Source organism: Geotrypetes seraphini, chromosome 7 (assembly GCF_902459505.1).
Source record: "Geotrypetes seraphini chromosome 7, aGeoSer1.1, whole genome shotgun sequence".
NCBI lineage: Eukaryota > Metazoa > Chordata > Amphibia > Gymnophiona > Dermophiidae > Geotrypetes > Geotrypetes seraphini.
In genome coordinates, this window is record NC_047090.1 from 716274 (window position 1) to 731950 (window position 15677).

At 41.4% G+C, this 15677-nt stretch overlaps 1 protein-coding gene and 1 long non-coding RNA gene across 3 annotated transcripts in view; one reads left to right on the forward strand and one right to left on the reverse strand.

Annotated features, from left to right (window-relative positions):
- The window catches only part of SPIC (Spi-C transcription factor), a 92594-nt gene that overhangs the window by 9586 nt on the left and 67331 nt on the right, over window positions 1–15677 (reverse strand). For both annotated transcript variants that reach the window (XM_033951938.1, XM_033951939.1), the window contains 2 exons: window positions 7260–7350; window positions 2774–2886 (listed from right to left, as the gene is read on the reverse strand). In XM_033951938.1, the coding sequence (XP_033807829.1) occupies window positions 2774–2886; window positions 7260–7350 (204 nt within the window). The remainder of the gene's footprint in view (window positions 1–2773; window positions 2887–7259; window positions 7351–15677) is intronic.
- The window catches only part of LOC117363737, a 39341-nt gene that overhangs the window by 1439 nt on the left and 22225 nt on the right, over window positions 1–15677 (forward strand). The window contains exon 2 of the long non-coding RNA XR_004540117.1: window positions 2647–2726. This is a non-coding gene — a long non-coding RNA (uncharacterized LOC117363737). The remainder of the gene's footprint in view (window positions 1–2646; window positions 2727–15677) is intronic.

Here is a 15677-nt window from a genome sequence, read left to right on the forward strand (position 1 = left end):
AAGATAATTTTTAACAGCCAACCTGAACATAAACTAGATTACCTTGAATTATCTGAACAGGTATGCAAAGGCAACCCATGGCGTGGTTTTCATTTTATTTTGGTAAGTGGGGACTATTCACTTTATTAACATTTGGCTGATGGACCTTTGTAATTATCAGGAGTTTTTACTTATTATCATATAAAAAGATGACAGTGCTATACCAAGGGCACAAAGGTAGAGGGGCTGCAAATACTGCTCCCAACCGAGTGTCCTCTTCCTGGAGAAGCAGAGTGGGGCAGGGGGCACTAGTGAGCAAGTTACATAGGATGAAATTAGGGGCCTCTTCTACTAAACCATGCTAGCGGTTTTAGCACGGGGAACCGTGCTGAATGACCCGCGCTGCTCCTGACGCTCTTAAGAACTCTATGAGCGTCAGGAGCAGCACAGGCCAGTCAGCGCAGCTCCCCGCGCTAAAACCGCTAGCGCGGTTTAGTCGAAGAGGGGGTATAGCTTGGTGCAATCTTGAAAGACGGACATAGGACAAAGGGACTAGGGGAGTAAAGAGGAAATGACCCATGGGAGGGGGTGGGGTGGATGTTGACTGATTGGGGGGGGGTGTCTATGTCAGGGGGTATTGAACTGAAGGGAAACCTTCTGGGTCATGGGAGATGGCCTGGCACTGAATATCCCCAGCGATGGTCAGCATTACAAAAATGCTAACTGCTGCCTTATGAAATGTTCTAAATCAAAATATTAGTCTTATCAACTCAGAAACCCATGTCCTAAGAAAACCCAGTTTAATAAATGGGTTACACATGCAAATGTGCACACATAACACATAAGCCTATAAAGCAGTGTGTGGTGCAGTGGTTAGAGTTACAGCCTCAGCTTATGGGTTTAAATCTCATGTTACTCCTTTTGACCCTAGGCAAGTCACTTAATCCCCCATGTACATTAGGTAGTGTGTAAGCCCACTGGGACTGATAGGGAAAAATGCATGAGTACCTGAATGTAAACCACATAGGCTATAAATGGTATATAAATACTTAAATAAAATGTATATATGTCATGTACTCCCCCGCCCCACCTCCCAGAGCTGTATTTTTAAATCTTCGGACAGCTGCCACGCAGCGTCAACAAGCAGGCCTACCCCAGAACCCTTCATTCTACTTCCAGAGGCAGTCCTGCTTGTTGACGCTGCGTGGCAGCTGCCCGAAGATTTAAAAGTACAGCGTCGATAGGGGGTGAGCGGGGTGAGTTGTGAGATGTTGGGCCTAGGGCGGAGCCCTTTGGCTCCCCCAAACAAAACAGCGTTCCGCTGCCTATGATTTATGATCGTTAGCAAATACCTTGCCTTGGGAACTCAGAACAATGGGCTCCACTTTCTAAGAGGGGGTTTTCCCTGTAATGCCCTGGTGAGCCCTGAGGGTTTCAGGATATCCACAATGAAAATGCCTGAGATTTCATTTGAAGATACTGAGCCCTTCTGTCTGAAAGTTTATTTCATGCATTTCTGTTGAGCATGTTCTTTTTTATTATTAAATATTTTATTAAGTTTCAAAAAATTTAACAGTTTAACAAGTAGACAATAAAGCATAAAAAGCACATACATCTTGCAAACATATATAAATACAGTCTCTTTATCCCACCCACCCTTCTATTAAATAAACAGCAAATAAATAATAAATATCTGTTTATACTTTCAAAAACCTTCCCTTATTTAAAATAAAAATGTAATCCCACCCTCCACCCACCCTGGATGTGAATAGTACCATTTCAAATTTAAAACAAATACCAATGACACTGAAGCAACAAAAGATGTCAACGGGCCTCAAACCAATTTAAATAAATGAATATGTCCTAACAAATCCGCATTCATTTTCTCATTCTTATATGTGCAGCATAAATTCGCCCACCCAAAAGAAAAATTCAGGCAATCATGATTTTTCCAATTATGTGTTATCATCATGTTAATCCACCATACAATAAATTCTACTTTGGACACTTTTTCACCCAGAGGGTGGTGGATACATAGAACGCGCTTCTGGAGGCTGTGGTAGGTTCGTAGAGGACAAAGGGATTGAGGGGTACAGATAGGAGTAGAGGTAGGTTATAGGGATAGGAGTAAAGGTAGGTTATAGAAATAGTCAGGGACCACTGCTCAGGCAATAGGCCTGATGGGCCGCCGCGGGAGCGGACCGCTGGACGAGATGGACCTCTGGTCTGCCTCAGCGGAGGCAACTTCTTATGTTCTTATCTGCATAGCTATCCCAGTCATAATTAAGAAAAGACGACTTTTATAACGATCTATGGGGGGTTTAACATGTAATAATATTCTGCATATGACTAACTCATATGTTAATGGGAATGAAAATTCAAGTATTGCATTAATCTGTCCCCATAAAACTGAGAATCAATGGACAAAAGAACAACATATGATCCAGCGTCCCTATGTCTAGATGACAGTGCTAGCATCTATTTGATTTTGAATTATCTAACTTTTGTAACTTAACCGGGGTCCAAAAAGATCTGTGTAACAGGAAAAACCAAGTTTGTCTCCTAGATGCTGACGCTGTACTTTTCATCCTCCAAATCCAAATTCGTGGCCATTGAGTCACAAAAATATACTGCTTTATCTCTAAGACTATTTTTTTGTTTTTTTAGACAAGAATTCCGAAATCAATTTATACCACCGTTGAGAATGTTCTGAAAAGCCCGAGTGGTGGTGCGATTCTCCGCTTAAGGTAAGTTCTAAAGGAGCGGATCACATTCATTGCGTTTTTCTACTTACCGTTAGGTCTCTCCAGTTACATAGTGGTGCTTCTAGAGGTGGCACAGCACACAGATTGGTATTAGCTCTGACATGAGAGTGGTGGTTGATAAAAGTCAAGTAACTTTTGTATTCTGGGGAGCAGAAAAATAAAGAAGCAGTAGGAATAATGCAAGTCTTCTTTATTTCTTTCCCATTGGTGAATGTAATTATAGAATTATTTATTTAAGCATTTATAGGCAAAGTGGTTTACATTCAGGTACTCAAGCACTTTTCACGATCTGTCCTGGCAGGCTCACATTTTATCTAATGTACCTGGGGCAATGGGGGATTAAGTGACCTGCCCAGGGACACTTTATAGCAGATGTGAAGCCCAATTTTAATAGATAGGTAATCTAAGTTGGGAAAAAGGCCAACCACAATTTGTAGCGCTTCTTACAAGAGGTGCAGATAATGAACAAGATGCAGGCACTGTTTATTACAACATTAGTGGTATAAATCCTTATTACCAACCAAGGGATCCAACACGGTCCGTGTTTCGGACAACCCGCCTTCCTTTTTTTCATGTATTGCGACACATTTTTGCACTTGGTATCGGGGTCTAAGCGGCACTTGTTTATTCCATTTATTGCTGTTTGTTTCAATACCTTATTTACCACGGACCCCTGAGGAAGGCGGGTTGTCCGAAACACGGACCGTGTTGGGTCCCTTGGTTGGAAATAAGGATTTATACCACTAATGTTGTAATAAACAGTGCCTGCATCTTGTACATTATCTGCAGTTTTTGTTTTGTTTCTTGCTCGTCCTTTTGTTTACTGCAGTCTTTGTTGGATTCTTTTTTGTGCTTCTTACAAGAGGTTCACTGAACACAGAGCCTTTTGTAAAATATACATAAGACTGCAGGTAAAACCTATTGTATTTGTGGCTAATACAGCAGGAAGAGCCATGTTGCAAAAATCAACATTCACTCAAGGGGTATGGAAGGAGTGGTGAGGCAGAGAGGAGGACAGGTCCCTGCGCCCTCACCATGATGGCACTCGGGGTGGACCCCCCCTCCCCTTATCCCTAACCATGCTCTCCCCAACCCAAATCACACAATATGAAAATTACCAATGAACTTTCTCCAGAATAGCCCCTCCCCCGCCCCCACTCTGGCACACATTCCCAGAAAGGCTTCACCTAACCCAAGACTATCCCTATTTCAAGAAGCAAAAGAAGATCTGGCTCTTCTCCCAAGCCTTTAGTGGATGAAGCAACTAACTAGACCAGGGGTGCCCACACTTTTTTGACTCACGAGCTACTTTTAAAATTACCAAGTCAAAATGATCTACCAACAATAAAATTAAAAAAAAAAACATAACGCACACTGTACGCATAGAATTGTTAATTATCATTCCTATTCCAGGGTTTTTTCAAAGAGGTCAAAGCAGATGACTCTATGCACTGTCACTTCAGTAACAACCATACAAAAATAGACAAATACCCACCCCCCTCCCTTTTTACTAAACCACAATAGCAGTTTTTAGCGCAGGGAGCTGCACTGAATGCCCAGCGCTGCTCTCGACGCTCATAGGCTCCCTGTGCTAAAAACCACTATTGCGGTTTAGTAAAAGGGGACCATATTGTAAAATATAGACAGCAGATATAAATTCAGACACATTTTGATCACTAAATTTAAAATAAAATCATTTTTCCTACCTTGTCTGGTGATTTCATGAGTCTCTGGTTGCACTTTCTTCTTCTGACTGTGCACCTAATCTTTCTTTCAGCCTGTATGCTTCCTCTCCTCCACACCTCATTCCCTCCCCCAACTTTTTCTTCCTCTCTCCCTGACCTTTCTTTCTTTCTCTCTTCATGCCCCCTTTCTTTTTTTTCTGTTTCTCTTCTTTCCTTCTGTCTCCCTGCCTACCCCCTTTCTTTCTTTCTCCCTGCCCTTCCCCAAGCCACTGCTGCTGCCATCGGGGAACAGGACCCAAACAGCCACCAATGGATAACAGGCCCCAAAGCCGACGACGCCCCATGCTCTCCCTGCTTCGAGCCGACCAGCATTCCTCTCCCCAACGTCAATTCTGCCATCGGAGAGGAAGTTCCGCCCAGCCAGGCAGCGATTGGCTGGCCCAAACTTCCTGTCCGACGGCAGAATTGACGTCGGGGAGAGGAAGACTGATCGGCCCAATAGATCGCCAAGGCAAAGTGAGTCCTGGGTGATCGACTCACTTTGCCTTGGCGAGGTTCCCGTCGATCGCGATCGACCTATTGGGCACCCCTGAACTAGACAGTCACAAACACAAGGGCTGCACTTACCCCCCTATTTTACAAAGACGCGCTATGCTTATTAGTGCGCGACAAATATTACCGTGCGCTAAAACACGTGCTAAATGCTAATGCGTGCATGCTATCCTATGGACACGTTAGCGGTTAGCAGATGTGTTGATTTAACGTGCGCTAAAACACTTAGCGCACCTTTGTAAAAGGAGCCCTCAATGCAGTAGGATTCGCATACAACCCAAACCCCTTTTCTGACTGCATGTGCATTTTCTCCCCTTCAGCTGGACATGCTTATCAAACTCCCGGTACCCTATATTATCTTAAGGCATGGCCGAAACAGGGCTGTATTGAGAGCTCCAAATAAAGAGTATGAGAGATTCCTTTGTTCCTAGGCATCCTACTTTGTTTGGCTGGTGGTGTTCATGTTGGACCAGTGACGTGCAGGGAGGACTTTTTAACTTTTTGCTTAATGCAGTTTGATTTGTTGAGTAGCCAGCCTGCTCAACCAGTCAAACTGCATTGAACAAAAAGTAAACAAACATCGAAAGGCCAGGGATCTTGGGCTGGGGATTCTCCGAAACCTCCTGAAGGCCCTGATAGTACTGATCTGAATTTGATTGGCTGAGCAGCATCTGCCTGTTGCCTGCTCAACCAATCAAATAAAGAGCAGTGCCCTCAGGGCCTTTAGGGGGTGGGGTGAATCCCCTGAAGGCACTGACTGCATGCCGCTGTATTAGACATTGTTCTCCTCTTTTCTCTAACCTAGTTTATCTGTCATTATGTGTTCCACCTTTGCTAAACCACTGTGCTGCCTATTAAATTGTTTTGTGTGTTGTGTTGGCAATAAGTAGCATGCAATGTTGTACTATACTGTTGTTTGAATGGTTTGTTTGTTTTTTTACTGCGTTAGGAGAAATTCATCAAAGGGTGCTAAGCACGTTCTCTCAGGGTTTCCGCAGCTGACATCACGCTTGTTGCAATTCCGGGTCTCGCTAACAATTAGCGCAAGCTAAATGCTAAAGATGCCCATAGGAATATGATGGGCATCTTTAGCATGTGCTAATCATTAAAGCACCCTAACAAAATTAGCTTTGATGAATTTCCCCCTTAATTGCATAGTGCCTCTGCCCAGGTTATTCTTGCTGGACAGTGCCTTGGGTGAATGTTTTCCATTTTTTCTCTCTTTTTTTTAAAGAATGCATGTAGTAGGTCTGTCCTATCTAAAGAATATGGCGCTCTATTTCCTTTTTAATTATATTTTATTGTAAACCACCCAAATCCAGACTGGTTTGATGGTGTTCCAAGTTTTAATAAACTGCAAACAGTAAATACTGGTAACTAACTACACCCCCCCTTTTTTTTTTAACTAAACTGCAATTGCAGTTATTAGTACAGGGAGCCGCGATGAATGCTCCGCGCTGCTCCCGACGCTCATAAGAACTCTATGAGTGTCGGGAGCAGCGCGGAGCATTCAGCGCGGCTCCCTGCGCTAATAACCGCAATCACGGTTTAGTAAAAGGGGGGTGTAAATAAATAAAATAGATGTTTCTAAAAAAATATTTTATAGGTGCCCTGTTAAAAAAAAAATGATATCCTACCTGGGAAGGAATCCTATTTTGCTGGCATTAATTTTACATTTGGAAAGCAAAGAGGACTAGGGGCTCCTTTTATCAAGGTGCGCTACGGGGGTTAGCGCGTCGGACATTTTGTCACGCGCTAACCCCTGCGGCAAGCCAAAATACCAATGCCTCGTCAATGGAGGCATTAGCGGCTAGTGCGGCAGGCGGTTTAACGCGCGGTATTCTGCACCTTGATAAAAGGAGCCCTAGGTGTTTATGCTAATATATTCATGAATCTAGAGCTCAAAAAAAGGAGAGTGTTAGGAGATTAGAGACAGTAATGAATTGTTATAACTCTTTGGAAACTTCTTTTCTGCCATAATTACAGGTTCTGTTTTCAGAGCTAAGGGAAGATGATTTCATTTTTCCTAACAACAATGGATAGAAACGTATCAAATGCATTAGTCAATGGTTTTGTTATACTGCTCATATTTTATTTAACTGGCATGAACATATTGGTGTCCTGGGTCAATTTTTTTTTGTTTGTTTTACTATTCTCAATATTAATGATATGTATTTAAATAGCTTCCTACTACCCAGGGAACATCAATATTCTGATGTCCCAAGAATACAAGCCTAATAAAATACTGTATATAAATATGGATTTATGATCATTTTACCTGGCATATACTGCTGCATACTTGAGTGTTCTTGTAACACCTCAAAGGCATCTTCAAAGGCTTGACCCAGTATGTCTTGTTCAGTGCAACCCTGTATGATAGCAATAAAGTTTTTAAGAACATAAGAATAGCCTTAGACCAAACAGTAGAAACATTCCATGCTACTGATCCAGGGCAAGCAGTGGCTTCTCCCATGCCTGCCTTAATAACAGAATATGGACTTTTCCTCCAGGAACTTGTCCAAACCTTTCTTAAAACCAGCTAAGCTATCCGCTCATACTACAACCTCTGGCCACACGTCCCAGAGCTTAGCTATTCTGAAAAAATATTTCCTCCTATTGGTTTTAAAAGTATTTCCCTGTATCTTCATCGAGTGTCCCCTAGTCTTTGTCATTTTTGATGGAGTGAAAAATCGATCCACTTGTACTTGTTCTACTCCACTCCGGATTTTGCAGATTTCAGACAAATGTCCCTTCAGCTATCTCTTTTCCAAGCTGAAGAGCCCTACCCGTTTTAGTCTTTCCTCATACAAGAGGAGTTCAATCTTGGTCGCTCTTCTTTGAATCTTTTCTGGTGCTGTTATATCTTTCTTGAGGTAAAGTGACCAGAATTGAATGCAATACTCCAGGTGGGGTCGCACCATGAAGTGATACAGAGGCACTATAACATTCATAGGGCTCCTTTTACAAAGGTGCGTTAGGGCCCTAACGCGCAGAATAGCGCATGCTAGCTGCTACCGCCTCTCTTGAGCAGGCGGTAGTTTTTCAGCTAGCGCGCGCTATAGCACACGCTAATCCGGTGCGTGCGCTAAAAATGCTAGCGTACTTTTGCAAAAGGAGCCCTTGGTCTCTGTTAACTATCCCTTTTTTTAATAATTCCTAGCGTCTTGTTTGCTTTTATTTGGCTGCCGCCGCTCATTGGGCAGAAGGTTTCATCGTATTGTCTACAATGACACCTAGATCTTTTTTCTTGGGCGCTAACCCCCAAGGTGGATCCATTTCATTTGTGTCTCTTTCAGTTTCTAGCCCGTGCTTAATGCCTAACATTTCCGTGGGGAATCAGTTCATTTGGGATTTTTAATGTTCAAAAATTCCATCCGCTTGAGAATTCTTTAAAATTCTGAGGAGGTGCTATAGATGGTTTCAAGTTTTATTCGGATTTTATATACCGCCTATCAAGGTTACCTAAGCGGTTTTTACAATCAGGTACTCAAGCGTTTCCCCTATCTGTCCCGGTGGGCTCAGAATCCATCTGACATACCTGGAGCTATGGAGGATTAAGTGACTTGCCCAGGGTCACAAGGAGCTGCGTGAGGTTTGAACCCACAACCCCAGGGTGCTGAGGCTGTAGCTTCAACCACTGCGCCACACACTCTTCCACGTTTTATAAATAAACGAATAAATAACCTACATTGTGCACAGTTAACTCAATGGATTAACTTCAGGCAATATGGTTTAAAAATAAGTAATTTTTACAGTACAATGTGGCGATTCAAAGAGAGGCAAAAAAAAAAAAATTTATTGAAAATACAGCTAAAACTGTGTGCGCTAAAATGCTTAGCGCACCTTCGTAAAAGGAGCCCTTTCTTTTCCAGCATTAAAAGCTCTACTTTCACATAAAATTTTAAGAAACAAAGCCCCTGCGTTCTTAGAAAAACTTTTAATTCCCTATACTCCTATAAGATCTTTAAGATCAGAAGAGAAATCTCTCCTCCTAATCCCTTCTCTTGGAGAGATACGATCTTTCCCCTCAAACCTGGAATTCCCTCCCAGCTAATATAAGGAATGAAAAATTGCTTGGTAAATTTAAAAACCTACTAAAAAGTTGGCTTTTTAAGGAAGCTTTTAACTAAGCTTTATGCATTTTATATACCCCCAAGACTTTTTTTCTTTTATATAGAAAGAGCTATAAGTAAAATCGAGCAGGTAATCCTTTACCCATCCTTCGGTTTCAGTATCCTATCCTGTTTGATTTACTTTATAAATTGTATTGAATCCATTTTATTTTTTCCTTGTGTTTGGCTGGTACATAGTTGTGTAAATCAATTGTCTGAGTAATGTGTTATTCTTATTATGTTACCCCAATTTTTAACAGTTTTTGTAAATCGCATTGAAGTAAGATTTTGCGATCAAATCAAAATTTTATTAAACTTGAAACAATATGATATCTGTGCATGCAACAAATTTATCCCACGCTGGGCACCCTTACCAGTTTTATTTTCATTCTCAATAGCCCTAATACAGGGGGATCTACAAAATGCATCTGCACTTTTATTTTTTTTAAACACCATTTATTAAATACCTCAAAGGCAAATTACATCACTTTTCCACTTAATTACCCCGTTTTTGCGATACATTTTTCCCAGCTTCCTACTAACTTTTTAATGCCATCAGAAAAGAATGTTTTTTGGGTCGAGCACAAAAATATGAAAGCGTGGAAACTTTTTGAAGAACCTTCGTATATAATTCACTTCTATGTTAGGAATCATAAAGCAAAATTACTGGGAATGATTAGCAAAGCTTTATAATAAGCAGAGTAATGGTAAGCGATTGATTTAGCAGCAAAAGACACAGAAATATACCCTCAATTTCATCTCAATCAGGGAATGCCAGCCTTCATGAGCTAGGCTGGCATCAATCGCGCCAATTTGCATCTTTTATATTACAATTATAAATGCATCTCCAGTCAAGTACTAGTTGTTGACATTGTAGCGTTCATAAGTGTTTGCATTAAACTATAAATGTATTTCAACATGAAAAACTTTCGCATGGAAAATTATTTTCTAAGCCAGCAAGAGTGAACCAATTCTTTGTTTTTGAAAAATTGTTGTCTGATCTACCAAGAAAAAGGGCTTCAGAAGGCTCTCGGTGAAGACAGTAGGGGTGCTCAGACATGCTGAGATATCTGATTATACCTAGCGAACGCCAACGTGTTCAGAGAAAGAGAGAGATCTATTACTAACCTGGCTCCCTCACTAGTCATACGCCAAAGCACATAGTGGTTAGAGCACCCCAAGGTTGTGGGTTCAAACCCCACACTGCTCCCTGTGACCTTGGGCAAGTCACTTAAGGGCAAATTCTATAAGAAGCGGCCAAAAGTTAGGCAAGTACAAGTGGGAGCTGTTTAATGAATCACGCTGAGCGGAACCTATTGGAGGCGCCCAAGAAATAGGCCAGCTCTAAACACAACTGAGTTAGGCGTCTAGCTGAGCGCATAAGCACGCTTAAGAGCAGCGCCTAATACGTAGCCACGCCCACGCCTAACATGCATAGCACCTGTTTTTTTGAAGGCCGCCTTGTTACAGAATCACACTTTGGTTTGGTTTGGTTTATTAGGTTTTTATATACCGCCTATCAAGATTATCTAAGCGGTTTTGCAATCAGGTACTCAAGCATTTTCTTGATAGGTGCCTATGTTTCAATCAGTGCTGATTAAAAAGATTCATTGAGCTTGTTTTTCAATTTAGATAGGTGCTGGTTACAGAATTTGGGCCTTTAATTCTCCACTGCCCCAGGTACATGAAATAAATTGTGAGCCCAGCAGGACAGATAGGGAAAATGCTTGAAGTTACCTGTATGTAAACCACTTTGAGTGTGGCTGTATAACTACAAAAGGCAGTATACAAGTCCCTCTCCCTTTCTTGTTTCTAAAAATATGAATGCAGCCTTGAATCCCTAGGAGTGTTTTAAATTCTGTTTCTTGAGAAATACTAGCATTTTTATTTAAAAAGTTTCCTTTAGTTCTTTGTGTAAATTAGAAGGATATCAGATGGGCAGGAGATATCCCAATACAGCATAAGTTGATGTGTTTGCAGTAAATTTACTCCATGCTGCATTAATATATCCTCTACCTTATAAATCACAGGCCCTGGGATGAAATACGTTTTGGACTTTTCATTAAATAATAAGAAACTCGGTAGTCCAAAGAGTTAAAAGGTTAGAAAGAACAATGACCTCTCTCTCTACAAAATAGTTTGCCCTGTGACAAACTAACTTTGAGTTTTATTCTGTAACTTTACTGATTCATACAAATATACTTTTATTTATTTGGTTCAATTTGAACTCACTAGTTTGGAACAATAATATCACTTCTCCCTCAGTATTTGCGGGGGTTGGGAGCAGAGCCAGACCGCGAAGTGTGAAAAATCGCGAATAAGTTTTCGACCGGCTCTAACCCACCCCTGCCTCATCCCAGACCTTACCTGGTGGTCTAGCGGGCTTTCAGGGCAGGACCAATCTTCCTACACTCCTGCCCCGTGCAGATCACTCATAGCAAATGGCTGCCGTGAGGCTATACGATCGAAATATTCAAGATACTGAAGAAAATAGACTTAGTAGATAAAAACAGGTTGTTCACCATCTCCAAGGAAGGGAGAATGAGAGGACACTCTCTAAAGTTGAAAAGGGACAGATTCCGTATGAACATAAGGAAGATCTTCTTCACCCACAGAGTGGTAGAAAACTGGAACGCTCTTCCAGAGTCTGTCATAGGGAAAACACCCTCTAGGGATTCAAGACAAAGTTGGACAAGTTCCTGCTCAACTGGAAAGCAAGCATGTGAGGCTGGGCTCATTTAGAGCACTGGTCTTTGACCTAGGAGCCTCCGCGTGAGTGGACTGCTGGGCACGATGGACCACTGGTCTGACCCAGCAGCGGCATTTCTTATGTTCTATGTTCTCTGACACTCATAGGAATTCTTTGAGCATCGGAGCATTTACCGCATTAGCTCACGCAAAAAGATCAAACCAAAACCTTCTAGCGCAGCTTGATAAAAGCCAGCTTAAAATAACAACCAGCAATATAAGCAAATGAAACCATCAAAACATTGACAACAAAATACAGTAAAACCTTGGATTGCAAGACAAGCAAAGCATTTGATTAAATTTTAACTTGATACACAAGCAATGTCTTTACGTATAGTATTTTGTATTAACGTTTTTGGGTTGTGGAACGAATCGTCCGAGTTTCCATTATTTCCTAGGAGGAAATTTGCTTTGATATACGAGTGCTTTGGATTACAAGCACGTTTCTGGAACGAATTATGCTCGCAAACCAAGGTTTTACTGTAATACTAAAACTTAGGCTCTGTGGTATAGAGATATTTGGCATTCACTGGCTGGATCGGGGGATATCAAATCTTTGCCTACTCCTTTGCTTTTAATTTTGCACAGTTACATTGATTGGGGTCCCCTATGTTCATTTTTTTCCCACCATCCTTTCAATTAGCCTTGGCTGCTTTTGCACTGGCTAAAATCAAATAGGCAACCATTTTATATTATAATGTTCAAATCTCATAGAAATCTAATACATATTACTGAAAAGCAGTATTTTAATTGCATGTACAGATATAATGGATGACTGGATGTTTAATAATTTTTGAAATTGAGCAAATGGAAAGCTAAATTAGTTTGTTTTGGGAATCCAGATGGGTTTGTTGGAAGAAGGATTGTTGTAGAGGAAAAATCCAAGGTTTGGGGGATAATTCTTGATTATGGATTGTCTTTTGATAATCAGATAAATTAATTATATTGGGTTTTACTAAGCAGTGTAAGATCATTTTACTGTGGGCCAGCGAGGTAAATACTATGATGCTTATATGAATTCAATGAGTATCAGAGTATTTACCTCACCGGACCACAATGAAATGCTCTTACTCTGCTTAGTAAAAGAAGCCCTTAGTTAGGAAGACCCTTTTTTCAATTGCAATTCGCCCTGTTTTATCTTCAGAAAGTTTTTGATCTGTGGTCCAAGCAATAGTTCTGCCGCAGCTGAACTAATGGCCTTATTCGAGAGGGTTCAGAGGAGAGCGACGCGTCTGATAAAGGGGATGGAAAACCTTTCATACGCTGAGAGATTGGAGAAGCTGGGTCTCTTTTCCCTGGAGAAGAGGAGACTTAGAGGGGATATGATAGAGACTTACAAGATCATGAAGGGCGTAGAGAGAGTAGAGAGGGACAGATTCTTCAAACTTTCGAAAAATAAGAGAACAAGAGGGCATTCAGAAAAGTTGAAAGGAGAGAGATTCAAAACGAATGCTAGGAAGTTCTTCTTTACCCAACGTGTGGTGGACACCTGGAATGCGCTTCCAGAGAGCGTAATAGGGCAGAGTACGGTACTGGGGTTCAAGAAAGGATTGGACAATTTCCTGCTGGAAAAGGGGATAGAGGGGTATAGAATGCCAAAATTTGTCTATATTATCTTGTTTTGTCCTCCCCAATTTGTTAATTGTTATTTTAAAAACAATTGTTTTACGCATTGAAATATATGATATTGCGTAGATAACAAATCCCAATAAAACTTGAAACTTGAAAACTTGAGATAGAGGATTACTGCACAGGTCCTGGACCTGTTGGGCTGCTGCGTGAGCGGACTGCTGGGCACGATGGACCTCAGATCTGACCTTATTGCTTATGTTCTTATGTTCTTAATTCTTTATATAGGGCTCTTTTTACTAAGCTGCGTTAGGGCATTAACGCGCGGAATAGCACGCGCCACAATGCCCCACGTGCTAGACGCTAATGCCAGTTCTAGCCGCGTAGCGTGGGGTTAGCACGCGCTAATCTGCTGTGTGCGCTAAAAACGCTAGCATACCTTAGTAAAAGGAGCCCATAGCGGCATAAAGCCATTCCATTGTATATTAGAAAGCAAGAAAGAGGTGATTGTAAGAGGCTTTCGAAGAGACATCTGTGAAATGAAGCATCGATGTTGAGCATTTTCATTGGATAAATTGTATGATATGTCGATGAAATCTATACATATGTGTCTTATGGCTGTTTTCATGCTTATTGTGAATGTGGTATTAGGACCCACCTTGTTAAAGGGGGGATAGAAGTAAATAAACCATAAACCGTAATAAACCAGCTGGTTTGACCTTCATAGGTAAAAACTGATGGCGTTAGTTCGCGCTTAAAACAATTAGACTGGCCCCAATTGAGAAAATAGTCAACTTTAAAGTACTGTACTTACAATAATACGATTCAGACGGTCTGATAAGGTTTTTTTATCTTTTCCATAAATCTTACTAGTTCTCATTTTCATCTGAAGTCATTACATAAGAACATAAGCATTGCCCCTGCCGGGTCAGACCAGGGGTCCATCGTGCCCAGCAGTCCGCTCCTGCGGCGGCCCTCCAGGTCCAGGACCTAAGATGTTTATATCCCATTTACTTAATGTCCCGTAAGTAACCCTCTATCTTTATCTGTACCTTGCTATCCTCTTCTCTTTCAGGAAGTCATCCAGTCCCTTTCTGAACCCCAATAATATACTCTGTCCTATCACCTCTCCAGAAGTCCACCATCTTTCGGATATCTGAGTACTAAGCTGTGGAATGATCTCCCAACAGAATTGCAACAAATTTTGTCTTACTAGGTTTTTTGTTTTTGTTTTTTTGGGGGGGTAATATTTTAATGACTTAAGGGCAAATTCTATAAGAAGCGGCCAAAATTTAGGCGCCGAGATAGGCACTGTTCAGCGCAATTCAAATAAAATTGGGTGCTGTTTAGTGAATCACGCTGAGCGGCACCTATTTTGGAGGCGCCCATTAAATAGGCCAGCTCTAGGCACAGCTAAAAGTTGGCGCCCATGCGAGCACTTAAGCACACTTAAGAGCAGTGATTCTGTAAGAAGGCGCCTAACACGTAGCCACGCCCACATCTTACATGCAAAGCGGCTTTTTTTTGAAGGCCGCTTAAATTTTTAGAGGCGCCTTGTTACAGAATCGCACTTTCTTGCTAGGCGCCTGTGTTTCAATCAGTGCTGATTAAAAAGCTTAATTGGGCTTGTTTTTCAATTTAGATAGGCGCCTATCTAGTTGGGCGCCTCTGAAATAGGTGCCTAACTTTAGGTGCTGGTTACAGAATTTGGGCCTTATTATTTTTGATTATTTGTTACTTTTAATTGATTTGTTGAATGCACCGTAAAATGTATGCTATCCATCTAGAATTAAGTGCTGAGATTAGTGCAGGCTATATAGAATATATATGTGTTCTATCATCCATGCCTAAGAATCAAAACACTTCCACTAAGGATGGCACTGTTTATCACTATAGATTTGTAGTTAGGGTTCAAAACTAGAATCTCAACTATGTCCCCCAACACTTAGAATGTTTTACACTAATACCAGTGTAATTTATATGTTCCAACACACACTCGTGATGTACTTAATATATTATACTAGTCATTAAGCCCGTTACATTAACGGGTGCTAGAATATATGTCTGTCTGTCTTTCTGTTTCTCTCCCTCCCGCTGTCTCTCTCTCTCTCCCTGGCCCCCTTTCTCTGTCTGTCTTTCTGTCCCTCTCCCTGCCCCTATATCTTTCTTCCTTTCTTTCTGTCTCTCTCCCTCCCGCTGTCTGTCTGTCATTCTTTCCCTCCTTTTCCCTGTGCAGCAGCATTTCCTCCCCACTTCCCTGTGCAGAA